At 38.7% G+C, this 19150-nt stretch overlaps 1 protein-coding gene across 4 annotated transcripts in view; it reads right to left on the minus strand.

Annotated features, from left to right (window-relative positions):
- LOC104230919 (uncharacterized) overlaps window positions 1-19150 on the minus strand; it is a 42090-nt gene that overhangs the window by 12227 nt on the left and 10713 nt on the right. For all 4 annotated transcript variants that reach the window (XM_070170933.1, XM_070170931.1, XM_070170932.1 and 1 more), the window contains 10 exons: window positions 11195-11450; window positions 10812-11052; window positions 10570-10739; window positions 9911-10483; window positions 8458-8624; window positions 4020-4236; window positions 3665-3868; window positions 2796-2912; window positions 2372-2614; window positions 1200-1404 (listed from right to left, as the gene is read on the minus strand). In XM_070170933.1, coding sequence (XP_070027034.1) covers window positions 1200-1404; window positions 2372-2614; window positions 2796-2912; window positions 3665-3868; window positions 4020-4236; window positions 8458-8624; window positions 9911-10483; window positions 10570-10739; window positions 10812-11052; window positions 11195-11450 — 2393 coding nt within the window. The remainder of the gene's footprint in view (window positions 1-1199; window positions 1405-2371; window positions 2615-2795; window positions 2913-3664; window positions 3869-4019; window positions 4237-8457; window positions 8625-9910; window positions 10484-10569; window positions 10740-10811; window positions 11053-11194; window positions 11451-19150) is intronic.

Below are 19150 nucleotides of genomic sequence, written 5' to 3' on the forward strand. Positions count from 1 at the left end.
ACACTAACTAGTTGGGATTAAAGTTTAGTTGTGTTGGTACACTCACATTAACTCCGGTGTTTGGCAGAAGTGTTTTTAATTTGTCTAGAGATTTCTATGTCATTGTGGGGACAAGCATGAGATTTAGAGGATCTTTAGTCAGTGAACCTCTAAATTGCCTCAGAGAAGAAATTATTGAGTATTTGAATGATAATAGTAGCCTGTTTGGCCAAGCTTCTCCAAAGCCAAAAGGACTTTTTTTCCTTTAAGAAGTGTTTTTTTTTCAAAGTTGAAGTGTTTGGCCAAGCTTTTAGAAGAAAAAAAGTACTTTTGAGTAGAAGCAGAAGCAGTTTAGGAGAAGCAGAAAAAAGTAGCTTCTCCCCAAAAGCACTTTTGAGAAAAATACACTTAGAAGCACTTTTTCAAAAGCATGGCCAAGCACTAATTGCTGCCCAGAAGTGCTTTTCAATTAAATTAGCCAAACAAAAACTGCTTCTCACCAAAAGTACTTTAGAGAAAAAGCACTTCTCAAAATAAGCTTATTTTTGAAGCTTGGCCAAACAGGCTATAAAATGGAGTGGACATAGAGGATTCATACAGCCGATCTCAACTACTTTGAGACTGAGGTGTTATAGCTGTGTATATTGACAGTGTAGAAACAAAGAACAGCTTCCATACTTTCAAAGTGAAAATAACAGCTTTTAACTAATATCAACCCACGATATGCAAATATTCCACCCCAGAATACTTTAGAAGCATGTCTATTTTACAAATCATAGTATAATGTTGTTTTTCATTTGCTCAAGGAGGGATAATCTTCTTAATCAAATTGTCATCGACTAAGGTGGAAGATACTCACTCTATCAATAAAGAAGGAAAAGGAGCAAATGAAGAAAAATAGTTAAGTATATGTACTAAGCTTATTAAAACAATAATTATCTTATATTAGAATAGTGAGAAATCCCATTTTCTTGGCATATGCTATTTGGTCGAGTCCTTGAATTATCATGTACATTTTATCAAGGAGAAAGTTCAGTTTCTTGAATCGTAATATGAAGTGCATATAATTATAACTTACAGCGTTCCAGCTACAGCATTTATAAACCAAGGTTCAGCAAATTTTACTATTGATAAGTACAAATAAGTAGTATAAAATAGTACATTTACAATTACAGTGACTTGAAGCTGAAAAGAGGGATACCAGATGATTAGAAACTTACATTTACAACAAATGACATGCCCACATTGGAAAACCATCTTTTGGTTATTGAGCTTCTCTTGACAAACAGGGCATGTATGTTCCTCTGTTCTAGCTTGGTATTCCGTTTTTTCTTCTGCATGGGCCGGTGAGTCCATTGTGGCTTGAGCTATAGTTGAATTTTCACTACTTGCACAATGATTATTTTGTTTAGATTGAACCAAACCCTGTGAAAGATTAACATCCACAGGACTGTGAACACACATAATCAGTTCGAACACCTAATGCAGATAAGAAGCAGTTGTTTGTAAACTTGACACATGAAGGGGAGATGCCGCTTTATATGACTCTACTGCCGAACAATTAGACATCCAAAGTCACTAGTAAGTTGGCTTTCTCTTCGTATATCAGAGAAAAGAGTAACTAAAGATGGAAAATGCCTGTATCCGCCTCTAAAATCTTAAAAGCAAAAGGGGAAGGGGAAGAGGGGGGGGGGGGGGGGTTCCACAAGCCAAAAGAAATACATGCACAAACATAGACTCAAGTGTCTTCGACCTTTTCTTCTTCTAGGTACATTTCAGGACCATTTAGGAACAGAATATTGTGGCAACATCAGGAGTATCTAACTTATTTTCTAGAATCAAGAGAAAGGAAGCTCGTGTTTTTGTGCGAAATGTCAGAAATGTTGCTAAATTTGGAGCTTTATCAGCAATCACAAACCTACCAAAATTCAAAGATGTACCATAAGAGAGACATGATGCATTACTTGGCATTCACTAGTCACCATCTATCAAAAAGAACACTCACAGTTGCACCATATTTTCAATGTCCTAAGCCTTTGATATAGAACTGGGAAAGGGATCTGTCTCTCCTTGAAATGCAACATAGATTGACCTAATCTACCTAATCTATCAGTGCCTAAATGACAGCATTCTCAAAAGTCAATTGTCTCATCACTAAATGTTGCACTAACTTGATGATAATTTAGAACTCCAACCACTCGAGTTGCTTCTTTGATTAGACAACAAACTGACTGGGATTAATTCTTAGACCAAACTGGTTTAATTGCAAAATGCAGAGTTCCAGTAATGTCTAAGACCGAAGCATGATATGAATACACATCCAGGTGACTTTTCCTGAATTTCATAACAATTCATATTAAACATAGGAAAACTCTGAACCTTCTGTTGTTACCTTCAAGTAGCGAAGTTGTCCCTTTGTTCTTGATAAAGAAGATAAAAAGAAAAACTTTTCGCTAGACCATTCAGCATTGGCTGCATCTAATTCTCCTTGATCTAAGGCATCAATAGATTTGTCATTCTCATCCTTTTTTAGGCGTAGTCGAGAAGTTGCCATCATAATCTCATCATGAGCACGTAGAACATGTGCTTGAGCTGTCGACAGGAGCCTTGCTTGCGCATACTCCTTTCGCATCCCCTACAAAGAACTATAGAGTGAAATACCTTACATAAAGATACACATGTATTCATGTCGTCAAGATGCTGGTCGTGAAGTATTTCTCTTGAACAGACTTTAATAGACCATATGAATGGAATCTCCAACGGAAAATCAAATAAAAAAGACAACTGTTCTAACAAGGGCATTGATTTGGAGATACCTCAAGAAGCTGCAGCTGCTTTTTGGCTGCCAATACACCTTCAGCATCTAATAGGCCCCGGGAGTTGCTTTTAATAAGGCCCAACACTACTTCCAAATCAGATGGAGCTTTCGACACCTATTAAATTGCACAATCATTAAGGATTGCCTATGTCAAAGCTTCGAACTATGCAGGTCTTATCCTGACTAATGACAGGAAACAGAGAACCAAAGAATGAGAAATTACACCCAACTAATGCTCAAATCTGAAATCTAAATTTTCCATATCACACCAGTCAAAAGATACAGAAATGTTCGTATGTATTATATTGGGGAACTCAATTTGCAATTGTAAATTCAGAATGTGTGGAAGATGCGACGCATTTAAGTTGACATGATAGTATTAAGTATTAACTATCTTTTCTTGCAATTCAAAGAAGTCTGTAGCAGAATCTCTCTCCATGAAATACATGATTCTTGATAAATATGTACTTTGTTACTACAGGGTGGATGTGAGAGGTTCGGACCAAGTCATTCAAGGTAAAAGGGAAACCACTCAGGCTGAGCACCACTAACAGCAATCTCACCAGAGAAGGTGAAAGAGGAATAACAGAAGTAAATAACCAAACTCTGTTGCCTTCATTAGAGTAGTTATAACCACATTTAATTATTGGATATAGCTCTAGCTTCTTCCAGTCTTTGGCTCAACATATTCTATATTACTATGAACACCACAGTCCGACAAAATTTGACAAGAGCTTTTAACTTCTTCCAGTCTTTGGCAGTCTATATAAGAACTTGACAGAAAGGCAGAAGCGCAAAGGCTGCTGCTATAGCCAAAGCGAAAACAATCATTCTTTTCGGCATAAGCATTATATTATCATTACGCACCATAATGTCCTCTAAGTCCCTCTTCTTTCCAAAATCTTCATATTCTGCAGTAGCTGAACCTGAATTCTTGTCTGTTCGGGTTAGAGTTGTATAGAAACGATTCAGTGCAGACTTCTTCTTCTGCAGATCTACAGCCTCCTCGGCAGATGTAATCACCTCTCCACGCTTTCCCTTGTTAAGACGAAAAAGTCTGGCCTCATAAACCTGGAGAAAGTACAATAACAATATCACTAAGCCACAATAACCTGGAGAAAATTCTAAATATGATACACGTCACAATATTTAGTTACCTTACAGGATAACTTCAGTAGTCAAAAAAAAAAAAAGGAAGAAAAAAGATACAAGAAAATCAGACCTGGAACAAGTCATTTAGTTCGCAGTGAACACATAATACCCCATCGGCATCAGCATAGCATTCCGGACAGTATCTAACACGAGCAATATCCCCCTTCCTAGGATTGCCCATTGTCTTGTCAATTTCAAAAAGCTTAACAAGTAAAGATTCCCTTGAACTTTCCAATGAATCTAAGCCACTCTGAATATAAATCTTCAAAGCAGTTATGCTGCGGAAACTGTACCAAATAACAATGTCAGAAAGTATATTATTAGCAAAATGATTAGTAACAAAAAGATTGGTATTTCTACCTCCTGAAATAACAATTGAAAGGACACACTTATAAACATGGAAATACTTAAAAAAAGAACAAAAGAAAGCTGATTTCTTTTTGATTTTAATGATAAAAGAGGAAAGCTGATTTTCTTATGAGGAGCCAATAATGGGTCCCCAACCCCAAAACCACAAGAAAACACTAGAAAGGAGCAAAAAGGAGCATTCAGAGAGCACGAATATTATATATGCCCAAAAGTATGATCAACGCCGTTTTTGAGAAGAAAAACGTAGAAGAACCACTTCATGTTCAAAAGCCATAAACTACTCATTCTCTAAAGAAAGTATCTGGTAGATTATGCATTTCTATAGTATTAACCGAAATACATACAATAGTAGGATGGTTTTCTATGATATACCTCATTGACGATACATCAAGATGGTGCCCAAAATTACAGTGTTCACAATTGAGCTTCTAAAAAGATTTTTTCATGAAGGTATTGAGCTTCTAAAAAATCAGATCAACTATCTATACGAAAGTGGAATTTTTTTTCTTTCTTTCTTCAAAAGTATAAGCAAATAAAAAAGATCTCTTGATTTTCTATGCCGGCTAAGATCCAAACATACTATAATTTCCTTGAATCGCATAACTCTCATCTTCTATGGTCTTCAAAAGAGTTAAGTAGAACAAAATTAGCTTCTAACTGAAGCAAGCGGATTTCTTTCTCTTTTTTGATAGGTAAAGCAAGAGGACTTCTTAGAACAGAAGAAGATATGGATGACAAAGTTGCATTTATTACATGGTTAGTAATTAAGGAAGCATGTCTAACACAAGAAAATTTTGCAGAAAGCATCCAATTATGTTGCAACTTGCAAGGTGCTATCAATGTGGAGAAAAGGCAGAAAACTATTGGACCACTATTCTTGCACTGTCAATTTACAAACCAGCTAGAAAAACTATTTCTAAACACATTGGGAATTTATTGGGTGATGCCTGATAAAACTTATGAACTGCTGAGTTGCTGGAACGGGTCAGGGATGACTAAAAGACAAACAAAATGGCGGAGTACCATCTCTGCATGCATATGGTGGACAATTTGGAAAGGAAGGAACTCAAGACGTTTTGAAGACAAACCAAGCCAAAAGATCAAAATGAATTGTGTTTTGTTATTTTTTGTTTTGGCGTAAATATGTAGATGATGCTGAATCAATGTTAGTATAATGCCCTACAGGAGTAGGTTTGGGATACCGTCTGAAATTTTTGGTATTTGCTACAGATGTACATACTTTTGCAGCAAATACAACCGTTGCCTCTCCGCCTCACTTCTCTGTCTAACCAACCACTTCGTTGCTCCTCTTCCTTCTCCCCTACTTTACCCCACGGAATAGGTCTACATTTAACATAACAAACATGTGCAACAGAAGCTCGTCCATATACGATATATTCAAACTTCTTGAAGCTTCGGAAGGTTTCTTTTACATTCAAACGGCATGATTTCTCCTTCATTTTTTCAGCTGAAACTCATTCGTTGCTCACAAATGTCTCCACTGAGGTTTGTCTCTGATCACTCCGTCCCATACCTACACCTACAAGGCCCTTCACTAGAAAGTTAAACAAAGGAGCTACAAGCGCTTGGAGGCAGAAGTGTGAGGCATTCTTTTCTCCATTGGGCAGTTGCAGCAGATATGTGGAGAATGTTCCTCTCAATTTTTGGACTAGCCTAGGTCATGCCTAATAGTAATAAAGATGCCTATGAAAGCCGGTGTTCATGGAGAGTTGGCAAATCTATCAAAAGAACTTGGCTTTTGCTACCTGCTTCTATTTTTTGGTGCATATGGACCAAAAGGAATAACAGAGTGGGATATCAACTCCAAACCATATTCTTAAAGCTAAATGTTTAATTAATCTTTTTACTTGGCTCAATCAGGCACCTGTATCTAGTTGTGATCATTTTTTGAACTGTGTCCGCTCCTTAGTTTTAACATAGGATTTTTGTTGTTATTCATGAGCAGTCACACTCTATTTACTTGTATTCTCTTTTTATATGCATCTTCTTGATCCTTTATCGAAAGTCTCTAACTTCATAAAAAAAAAAAAAAGGAGCTACAAGCACTTGGATTGTTCTTGATGAAGTGGGAAACTTTTAATGACCCTTTGGAAAGTCCACTTCATGCTATACAATTTTAGAGTGGAGGGAAGATCAGGAAATTGGGGCAAGGAAGCACACAAGAATGCCTTGAACGGCTTCTGGAAGCTACCCAGATTCGTCGAGATGAAAGGCCCTTGTCCCAGCTTCGTAGAGATGAAAGGCCTTCGTCCCAGGTTTTGGGGAGATGAAACGCCTTCATGGAGTCGAGCAGACCGCCCCTCCACAAATGGCAACCATGGAGACGAAAGGAAGCGGGAATATTCCCAGACCAGGAAGACGGAGGGCATTCGTGGAGTCAAATGGAGCTAGGACGGAACCAACATTTAATGACATTTTAAGCCCTTTCAGTCGTTATTTTGGGCAACTAGTGTAATAGTTAGTTAGAGTATAAATACTCTAAGATCAGTTCATTTTCTCTTAGCTTTTGAAGAATATTGATATCGAGTTTTTGGTTATGAACACTGGTGAGTATTTTCTTAGATTATATCTTAATTGCTTCTATGACTTGCCCTAGGATTTGCAGGAGTTCTAATCTCTTGAGGATCCTAATAGTATAGGTGCTTTGTTTGATTTTTCTAGAGGTGATTAAGGTTGTTTAATTCTAGTTATTGCTAGTTTTTTATCAAACTTTGTGTCCATCTTCTATCCCTTTAATTGCTTTCCATTAATTTCTTGTTCCTGAGTTGAATTGTTATCACATTCTCTTAGTTTGGGTTTATAGAGGAGAAACAATCCTAGAAATTCCCGTTGCCTTTGACTACACGTGCACCAATTTCGAGAACTTGGAGAACTATAAGTCCTCCTTATAGTAGGAACTATTTGAGTGAAGAAGCAAAGTTAAAGGATGATTTTTTGACTTCTCTAATTTGTGCTGTTAGACATAGATGGTATCCATAGGTTTTGATTAAATGTATACTCTTGGAGGATCATTAGTGCTTCACCCCTTATACATTATAGACCATTTTGGTGAAACCGCATAGTTTAGAGACTATTTTGGGTAATTTTTTCCTACATCTTTGAGCTTCATGGTTACTGCAAAAAGAAAAAAGATCTATTGGTATAATTCCTATTGAAGTGCTACTGCAGCTGCTTGATTTTCTCACCTTCCAAAAAAAAAAGCATGTAGACTGTAGTGGAGCCATATCTTTACACGCTGGGCCTGTGGATAAATGTGAGTTAACTAGCTATTTTGGGGACCCATCAGTGCAACTTGTGACAGGCCTCAATGGTCCTCACCCAGCCGTACAACTACATTATATTTACGAGCCCTTATGTTTGCAAGCCCTTCCTCAACAACAGCATTCTTCATGCAACTAAAGCACAAGGTGAAGCCATGTCCTGTGCTCAACCTTACAAGTGGCTCATATGTCACTTGCTCAAAAAGTAATGCCATAACTGTGATCTACTTTCTTTTCTCTTTTTTTGAACTCTTACCTACTTTGACACCATACGTTAGGCCTCACTGCCACAAACAGATCCGTTGCACTTACGACTTCAACACAAAAGTGAAGCTTATACTGTGCTTCTGTCACTGCCAAACTATATACATGTCATTGTACAAGGGTGCAGAGATCAACCTTGAAAGTCCGCTTACTTTCTTTGATCTCTAACAATAAGGGTGAGGCGTCTGACACAAATTGGAAACAATATGAGCAATCACTACATTTGTTCAGCATTTACAGCATGTATGCGTTACCGGATGTTAGCAAACAAAACTTTAGCTACTGATTGAACAAAACAATTTATGTGCTACCCAACCATTGTACCAAATAGGACCACACTAGAGAAGATGATTCCAGGAAAAGGAAAAACTAGTTCGAAAGAAACTATGACGCTTATTTACATATAAAACAACTGCAGATTTGATAACAAGGAAAAATCCAGCAAAGATGCAAGAAATTGTAACTATTCATATATTGCAATAGTAATGCTAATTCAAATGTCTTTCTCAACTATTGTCATCAAACAATAATGATAGCAAATTATTTTGATGGATAAGAAAAGACTATAGAGTAAAGAATAAATCCATCACTAACCAGGAAGCAACTTTTGATGCCCTAGAGGTGTTTAGCGTCCCAGACACAGCTTCTCCTATTTTCCTGATCAATTCATTTGAGGAGTCCTTGTTTTGCTCAATATGATGTAAAACTTCCAACCACCAAGCAGAATACTGGTTCTTTCTATCACTAAATGCGTTACATACCTTCAAATATAGGACATAAAAGAATGTAAATGGAAATTGCAAAGCCTGTATAGACACAGAGACCAAGTACAAAAAGAAATAGAAAAACAGTTGAGGGGTCTAAACTGTAGACATCCCATAATTTACTGATCCAATAAATACATAAATAATCATCTCAAGACATCCCAAGCACTTTGAGTTTAGTAGCTCATATCCTGATTGTAGACAAATGTCAAAACCGTCTTCTAAGAACACCTGGACTAATTGGTCTCATAACTCTAAAACTGTCACTAAAATTAGATACTTCTAGTCTATTGATGCCAAATTAGGCAGTCTACACCTCCTAAATAGAGCGAGAGACAGATGAGAGAATTATAAGTAGTAACTAGTAACTAAGCGAAACAAATATAGTCAAGTAAATTGTGACCTTGACATTTTATTTGTGCACTTCACTATTGAACAATAGTATTATCCAGAAAATTTTGATTATTTAGTCACCAAGATAGTAAAATGGACATGCGAAAGCTCATTACCTTGTCTATGCAGAAGAATAATCAGTATGTTCCCTACTTTAAGGTATTCTATTGTCAACCAGTCAGTTTCATATTATATGCACATTGAAGAGCAAACCGAAGATTCTCCTTTCTTTTTGACCAACACACTCTGCCCATGCTGCCCACTTATTAGCTAGTTTCAAGAAGCTTAAATATTGACCTAATTAGATTTTCCTTTTGCTATATAATTGTCTTAGAGTTTGGGAATTGAAAAGCAACAAGAACGAGAAAAACCAGAATGACTAAGAGAACTCTACACACTTTTTAAGATACTTCCTGAATGTGACAGATCAAACATCTAATTTTGAAATACTACACAATTATTAGAGTCTTTGTGTTAATGTGAAAAGGATGTTGTATAGCTTGTCTATATGGATTGTCCTCTAAAATTCCGTCTTTGCATAAAAGATTAAGTTGTTGGTTGAAATAGATATTTTCTTTTTCAATTTTCAGCTGTTGGCTGGAACAGAGAGTTTCTTTTTTCACTGTCTCCACCTTGCAGGCTGAATATCTGTGAGAGCCAGGAAGTGTGAATATAAAACTGTCTCAACACCTTTTCTTGCACATTCCTAGTTAGATAGTTCCCTCTCATCTAAGAGCTCAGTTATCTGACAGATGCATCCAAGAAGAGCAAATATTAAACAGTATCCTTAAACAATTACGGACATCTTCTATGCAAAATCAGGTCTGTTCAACACAATAAGTATAGCCAAAGGTTTTCCACATCTATGAAGGCCTGTCATGAATATTTACCTGATCATATGACTTTTTGAACTCTTGTTGGGCCCCTGCCAGCTTCAAACTAAACACGGATAAGAATTTTTTCTTCAAATTTTCACATGCTGTTCTCAATGATTCATAACTTGTACATGTGGACAACTTTAACTTAGTCTCAGATTTTTCGTCAACATAATCTTTTGCCAGTGAATTTGACATTAAGTTGGATGGATCGCAAGAGCTAGCGACTAAAATGCTTTCTTCCTTAATTTTGTCTTCCCCGTGTAGAGCACCTTTATCACTTTGTCCAGCATCTTCCATGTTGGATACTTTATCTCTAGGGCTTCCAGGTGCAGATTCAAGCTTTTTCGAACTGTCAGAAGTGAGTGGGAGTATCTCAGCAAGATTATGAGTAATATGAATGTTTAACAAGGGATCCAACCGGAAATCCTCGGAATGGTCTTCTGCTAAAGCGAGTGCTTCTTGGTACAATGATACGGCTTGAGAATAATTTTGATTAATTATAGCAATACCGGCCAGTGCATTTAATGCAACAACTAATCTCCGGAGGGCTTCCTCTCCTTCTACCTTAGTCTTAGTCACCAGAACCTACAGAAAGTACCTCTTATATACGCATTTGACTGGCAACAGCTTTTAAGAAAATAACAGTTTTCTGATCCTGAATAATAACATACCGACAGAATCTCCTCCATAGTCATGGGAGACTGTTGTAGTGATCGCAACCCAGAACTCCCCACCTGGGGGTGGCAACAGGCTTGGCGTAGTTTTAGAAGTGAGTTAAAGAGCTTGGCAGCCTCTATATTTGTGATAACAACATCTGATGCAGCGTCCTCCAACTGGAAACCTGCAATGGAAGTAAATCTCAGAACACATTGCTTTCGCTAATACTATGATTGAAAAGAAGATATATATCCACCAGGTGCTTTTCTCTTGTATATATCATTTTTGAAACTTTCAATAAGCTCACGAGCGTCATTCACACAAGTCTCATGCTGCCTTTGATAAAAGTGCTCTTCAATTGGTGAAAGAGAAAGCCAAGAGACACACTCTTCTTGAGGCGGAAGCTGCAGTTCATCAGCAACATTCATCTTTGATGACCTCCACATTAGGTGCTTAAAGAAATCATGTGTGAAAGCCATCGCTCTGGAATCTCCCTTCTGGAAAGCAAAAAAGATATATCTGAGATAGAGCAATAACGAGGGGAGAAGAGGATAGAAAGAGAAGAGAAGGGGAACTTATAAGCGTCAATTGCATAAATAATACATTCAATGTTTGCTTAAGAATGACCAGACCACAAACCTCATAAGGATCACGTATAATATCGGTCCACCACCTAAAAATATTAAAAGGACTTGCATTGAGGAATCTCAAAAGACCAAACAAGTCATCAAGTTTCCTTTGTATGGGAGTCCCTGTAATGCACCACCGATGAACTCCATGTAGTCTTAGTGCCATTTCAGTTGCAGCAGCAGCATTAGTCTCCACCATTTGAGCTTCATCCAGACATATCCTCCACCATAATATTCTGGTTAGTAGAGTAGGTATAACAGGATATCTGCAACATGAAACGCCACAGAGTTATCCTCGATCTGGAAACAGCTGAAAGCCAAAAAATGAGATATAAGAAGACCAAAGCAGCAATCTGGTTAGATTTCCTAGCGATAAATTGGTCTTAGATAACAAGGTCAAAAGACGGAAAAACCAGCTAAGATCATTACTCGAGAATATCTTTACAGACGGAAAGCTCCACGCCAGAAATATGTACACAATCACCTTTTCAAGGATCTGTTAGCCTGGACAGTTTACCTTACTTTCAAGCGAGATTGCCTGGAAATCATGCCATGAACCAAACACATATCTATGATCCTTTAAACACATATCATAAGTGTTTTTTGAGAGCATTACTTTATTTTTGTTTTTTTGAGAAGGTAACATATTTGTATATTAAAATATAGTCTTCACTAAATTTGTGAAGTCACCCATAATTACAAAAGGAGTGCCCAAAAAGAAATAAAAAGACTTATAATCCTTGGTCTTCTCACAAGGAATCTAGAACATCAAAAATGGATTCATGATCCTCCAAAAACTTTCCTTTACACCAAAAATAGAAAAGAGCTAAACATTTCATCTTTGTCTTCCGGATGTTACTGGACTTGTCTTCAAAACATCTCTTTGTCTTCAAAACATCTCTGATTTCTCTCTTCCCAAATTGTCCACCATATGCAGGTTGGGACAATTCTCCATCTCTCTTTATAACTAGAAAGGTTGCCCTCTTTATTCCAGCAAGCTAGAACATATGATGAGATCTTGATTAGAGTTGATTCCACTGAATAGCTCCAAAGTATTGTAAAACTCAATTACTCTGTCAATCTCCCAATCATTTAGAGGTCTTCTGAAGGTAAGATTCCAACCTTGATTAGTCCATGCCTCATCTAATGTTGCTTGTTGTTGTTGATGCAAGGTATATATGTCAGGAAAGAGTAGCTTCAAAGGTCCTTGGCCTAGCCAATTGTCATCCCACAAAGAGATCTTCATATCATTTCCTACTTTGAACTTGGATTTATTAATCACTTTTGGCACAAATTCCTAATTGACTTCCACAAACTGACACCATAAGGACTTCTCACTGGTTTTGTTGTACATTTTCCTTCCATTCCATACTTCTCCCTAATGACCTCTCTCCACAGTGATTACTCATCTACCGCAAATTTCCATAGCCACTTCATCATAAAACTCTGATTCTGAACTCTCAGGTTTTTGATTCCCAATCCCCCCGTCTTCTTGCTAGTAGTAAGAGAGTTCCATTTAACCAGATGGAATTTCTTCTTCTCATTGTTGTCTTCCCATAAGAAATTTCTTCTTAATGCATCAATTCTCTTTACTACATTAACTGGAATTGGAAATAGAGACATCATATAAGTAGGCATGGCATCAAGTACAGAGTTAATCAAGGTTAGTCTACCCCCCATAGATAGATATTGATTCTTCCAGTTTGCTAGTTTCTTTTCACACTTTTCCAGCACACCATTCCAAATTCCTTTTGATTTGCTCTTGGCTCCCAATGGCATCCCCAAATATACAGTAGGCAATTCACCTACATTCCCACCAAGAATATCAGCAAGACTTTGTAGCTCCATTACCTCATTGACTAGATAAATGGAACTTTTGTGCCAATTTATGTGTAGCCCAGAAGTGGCTTCAAAAAGAATGAAGATCACCCTTAGAAATTTCAGTCTATGTTGCTCGGACTCTCCGAAAATGTGGCCGGATACGTGTCGGATCCTCCAAAAGTAGTGCACTTTTGAACGATCCGACACGGGTGCGGCTACATTTTGGAGAGTCCGCGCAACATAGCTTTCAGTTGTTCTCTATTAGCTTCACAAAACACCAAAGTGTCATCGGCATACTGCAAGTGGGAAATCATCATGTTGCTATCAGCCCTACAATTCACCTTGAAGCACCTGATCCAATTGTTTGTCTGAGCTCTTTTCAGCATACCATTCAATTCTTCCATGGCAATAATGAATAGGAAAGGGGAAAGGGGATCCCCTTGTTTCAGACCCCTCAGAGAAGGAAAAAAAACCGGCTGGTGCTCCATTAATAAGTACTGAAAAGCTCACAGTAGAGATGCAGAATTTTATCCAGCTAATCCATCTTCCACCAAAGCCTATTTTCCTGAGGGTTTCAAGTAGAAAGTTCTAGTTCAGATGATCATATGCTTTCTCTATATCCAGCTTGCATAGTATCCCAGGTTCCTTGCTTGTTTTCCTTATATCAATACATTCATTAGCAATTAGGACAGCATCCATGATTTGTCTGCCTTTATGAATGCCATATGTTGAGCATCCACCAGTTTGTTGACCACCTTCTTGAGCCTCTCAATCAATAACTTGGAAATAATCTTGTATATACTGCCTATCAAACTGATAGGTCTGAAGTCTCTCAGTTCTTTGGCCCCCACCTTCTTAGGAATCAAAGCCACAAAAATAGCATTAAGGCTCTTTTCAAATATTCCTTGGTCATAACAGTTCTGAACAACAGCTACCGTTTCTTTTTTGACCACATCCCAGCAATTAATGAAGAAGGCCATTGAGAATCCATCTGGGTCAGGTGCTTTGTCTCCAGCACATGCCTTTACACTATTCCATATCTCATGTTCTCCAAATGGGCTCTGTAGCATTAAGTTATCTTCTGGTGTAATCATATGGCTGTTTCTGATGGTACCTTATGGCCTCCACTCCTCTTCTTCTGTGTAGAGGTTTTGGTAAAATCTGATAACCTCCCTCTTGATATCTTCAGGATTCTGCAAAGATTCCCCTTCTACTATCAACTGATCAATATTATTATATCTCCGGTGAGCATTAGCTATTCTGTAGAAGAACTTGGTGTTCTTGTCTCCCTCTTTTAACCAAAGGACCCTGGATCTCTGTCTCCATGCTATTTCTTCATGGTTTGCAATCTCCTCAAACTCCATGGACAATGAAGTTTTTGTGAATATTTCCTCCTCTGTCAAGCTCCTTTGGTTATGTAACTCTTCCAACTCTACAAGTTGGCTGAGGATACTTGCTTTCTGCAATGCTAAGTTGCCTTGAAAAGTTTTGCTCCATTCTTTAAGCTTTGCCTTCAAGGCTTTAAGTTTAAAAGCTAGAATGAAATCAGGCCTTCCTTCACAGGTGAAAGAATTCCACCATTCTTGTATTCTATCTTTGAATCCTTCAGTCTGCAGTCACCAGTTCTCAAACTTAAAGTATGATTTGGCTGGATCCCAACTACCACATTGAAGCATCAGTGGGGAATGGTCTGAAGTAACTCTATGGAGCAATGATTGTTTTATATTTCTAAAGTCTGCATTCCAGTCAGCAGACATCAAGAATCTATCCAGTCTAGCTACTATTATATGTCTGTCACCTTTTCTCCATGTGTACTCACCTCCTGATAGTTGGATGTCTACAAGTTCCATGTCTTCAATAACATTTGAAAACTCAACCACCAGTTCTCAAACTTAAAGTATGATTTGACTGGATCCCAACTACCACATTGAAGCATCAGTGGGGAATGGTCTGAAGTAACTCTATGCATCAACGATTGTTTTATGTTTCTAAAGTCTTCATTCTAGTCAGCAGAAATCAAGAATCTATCCAGTCTAACTGCTATTACATGTTTGTCACCTTTCCCTCCGCAGTAACGCCATCATCTGGATCTTCCAGATATTGAAGTTGTTGCGTCCATTGAATCTATCAATTTCAAACTTCATGGAACTCATATTTGCTTGTTCTTTCTCCTTGGATCGTTAAAGAATCCTGTCGCTCTGATACCAATTGTTAGCGGAAACGTAAAAGAAAGAACACAAGATTTAACGTGGTTCGGATCAAAATAATCCTACGTCCACCAGAGAACAATTGCCCTTTTAATATTAACAAAGGAAGGGGAGATTTCCCAATTACACTTAAGAGAATTTCTCTCTTAACTCTCTACTCACTACAATGTATTGTATTATTTTGGGATGATTTCTACAAGTGAAGGAGTGCATCTATTTATAGAGGTAAAGACCTCCTCTTGATGTCATTGGTGACATCAAACTACCTCCTCTTGATGTCATGGGTGACATCAAAGGAGGAAGCTTCCTCCTAGCATCCACACCAACTCTTTCCACCAACTCTTCCAATTGGCATGCCATTGTTGACTAAACATAAACCAACATTTTCAGCATGCCATTGTTAACTAAACATAAACCAACATTTTCAATCTCCACCTTGGTTTGCGTTTCGAGCGTGTGAACAACTCTGGCCAAAACTTCTAAGCTTACTGGGCAACCCCGTTGTAAGAAACAAGAAGAATCAAACCATTGTTGAACATACCACCTCCACCTAGCAACTGTTCTCTTCGGAGTTGCATCAGTTGATGCACACCCCCGCCAAGTCCTTGCAGTGTGCAAACTTAGCGAGCGGGACTATCTTGGTCAACATGTCTGCAGCATTATCGTCTGTGATAACCTTCACGACCTTGATAGTTCCCTCATCAATAACATCTCGAATAAAATGAAATCTGACATCAATGTGTTTAGTGCGCTCATGAAATCTCTGATTTTTCATTAGATGAATAGCACTCTGACTATCACATCTAAGAGTTGATTCCAGCTGAACCAAACTCAATTCCGCTACTAAACTTTTCAACCAGATAGCTTCCTTTACCGCCTCCGCTGCTGCCATGTATTCTGCTTCTGTCGTAGACAAAGCGACAATCGACTGCAAAGTCGACTTCCAACTGACGGCACTGCCAACGAGGGTAAAGATGTATCCAGTTGTGGACCTTCTTCTGTCAAGATCTCCTGCATAGTCAGAATCCACATAACCGAGAATTGAAATACCTGTACCACTTTTTCGAAAGGTAAGACCAACACCAGAAGCTCCTTTGAGATATCTCAATATCCACTTGACAGCTTCCCAATGCCTCTTTCCTGGGTTGGACATGTATCTACTTACCACACTTACAGATTGAGCAATATCTGGACGTGTGCATACCATAGCATACATAATACTACCAACTGCACTGGCATAAGGAATCTTTGACATATGCTCCACCTCATCCTCGGACTGAGGCATTTGTGACTCTGAAAGTTTAAAATGAGGAGCTAATGGTGTACTTACAGGCTTGCACGTTTGCATATTGAATCTCTCGAGAACCCTTTCAATATACCTCTTCTGAGAAAGATGTACAACATCGTCTTCTCTTGAAATCTCCATACCAAGGATTTTCTTTGCAGCTCCTAAATCCTTCATGTCAAATTCCTTACTCAATAGTTTCTTCAAAGCATTTATCTCTGTAATGTTGTTAGCAGCAATAAGCATATCATCAACATACAACAGTAAATAAATCATTGAGTTACCAGACATCTTCTTGTGATACACACAACTATCAAATGCACTCCTTGAGAATTCATGTGTAGTCATGAATGCATCAAACCTCTTGTACCACTGTCTAGGGGATTGCTTCAAACCATACAAAGACTTCTTTAGTTGGCATACGTGATCTTCTTTTCCCTCAGCTAGGAAACCTTCAGGTTGATCCATATAGATTGTCTCTTCTAGATCACCGTGTAAGAAAGCAGTTTTGACATCAAGCTGTTGAAGCTCCAAGTCAAATTGTGCAACCAATGCTAGTAGCACGCGAATTGAGCTATGCTTCACGACCGGAGAGAAAATCTCATTGTAGTCAATTCCCTCCTTTTGGCTGAAACCTTTTGCAACCAATCTCGCCTTGAACCTAGCATCTTCCACTTCAGGAATTCCCTCTTTCTTTCGGTAGACCCACTTGCATCCAACTGTCCTCTTCCCCTTTTGTCTTTTCACTAAGACCCATGTCTGATTCTTGTGAAGAGACTCCATCTCTTCAGTCATGGCTAACCGCCATTGTGCGGCATCCTTGCAAGAAGTTGCTTCAATATACGAGGAGGGCTCCAGATCTTTAATCTCTTCTTGTGCAGCTACGAACGCATATGCAATCAAGTTTGCTTGATTTATAAGGCGTTCCGGTTCTCGTGTCTGCCTCTTCTCCCTCCCCTTCGCAATTGTGTATGGTTCATTGACAGCAAGTTCTTCAACGCCTACATCTTCTGACTCATCTTTAACCTGAGTCTCTTGATCCTTTTCCTTGGCAAGCTCCACCGGAAGCTCCACCTGCTCGTTGTTCTTGTTTCCTGAAAACTCCACGGAAACTTTACGGGGATCAAGTATAGAGGATTCATCGAAGGTGACATCTCTACTAACTATAAATTTGAGTAAAGACAAACACCAAAGTTTGTACCCTTTTACTCCATCCACATACCCTACGAATATGGCCTTCTTAGCCCTTGGTTCAAGCTTTCCTTCATTAACGTGATAATAAGCTGGACACCCAAATACTCGTAAGTATGAATAGTTAGAGGGTTCACCTGACCATACCTCATTCGGAGTCTTAAAGTCAATTGCCGATGCTGGAGATCGATTGACAATATGAGCAGCAGTGTGAACTGCTTCAGCCCAAAATACTTTGGACATTTTGGCTTGTAGGAGCATACAACGAGCCTTTTCAAGAAGAGTTCTGTTCATTCTCTCGGCAACTCCATTCTGCTGTGGGGTATGCCTGACAGTCCTATGTCTTGAGATCCCATGAACCTTGCAGAATTCATTAAACTCTTCATTGCAAAACTCCAAGCCATTGTCTGTGCGAAGATACTTGATTTTCCGCTCCATTTGATTTTCAACCAAAATCTTCCACTCTTTAAATGCTTCAAAAGCATCACTTTTTGCCTTCAAAAAATACACCCAAACCTTTCGTGAGAAATCATCAATAAAAATGAGAAGATACCTCTTTCCGCCCTTCGATGGAAGTTTAGAAGGACCCCATAAATCTGAATGGATGTAGTCTAGCACTCCTCTTGTCTTGTGTTTGCCAGTGCTGAAGCTGACCTTCTTCTGCTTCCCTAGAACGCAGTGCTCACAGAAGTCAAGCGTGCTGATCTTCTCACCTTCCAAAAGTTTACGATTGCTCAACATCTCCAGTCCACGTGCGCTCATATGACCCAGTCTCATGTGCCATAGTCTTGCCTTGTCATCATTAGATAACTGCACTGTAGATGCATTTGCAGAGCCAACAATGGTGCTTCCGGCCAATGTGTAAAGGCCGTTCTCCAGCTTGCCTTTCAGCATGACTAAAGAACCTTTAGTCACCTTCATAGTTCCTGCTTCGCTCATGTACCTGTAGCCTTGTTCATCCAGAGTACCCAAGGAGATCAAATTCTTCTTCAGATCAGGAACATGACGGACTTGTGTAATAGTCCTCACGATTCCATCATGGCAGCGAACCCGAACTGAGCCAATGCCAACTATTGCACAAGTTGCATTATTGCCCATTACTACGGTTCCTCCACTTTTCTCGTAGCTGCTAAACCAGTCTTTTCGGAACGTCATATGCAGAGTACAAGCAGAGTCTAACACCCATTTGTTTTCATAACTACTATTATTATTACACGATGTTGTTAGTACATAATCATTATCAAAATTATGTACCTGTTCAACTGTAGATGCACTCGCCTTTTCCTTGGACTTTGACATTGGGCAATCTCGTTCAAAGTGCCCCTTCTTGCCACAACCCCAACACTCTGTATTCTTCTTGTTCACACGAGACTTTGATCTGTGCTTTGATTTGGTCTTTCCCTGTTGGCTAGTCCGGCCTCTTACAAAGAGGCCACTTGCCTGGTCATCTCTATCTCCTTCA

The sequence above is a fragment of the Nicotiana sylvestris genome, chromosome 3, assembly GCF_000393655.2.
Source record: "Nicotiana sylvestris chromosome 3, ASM39365v2, whole genome shotgun sequence".
NCBI classification, from domain to species: Eukaryota; Viridiplantae; Streptophyta; class Magnoliopsida; order Solanales; family Solanaceae; genus Nicotiana; species Nicotiana sylvestris.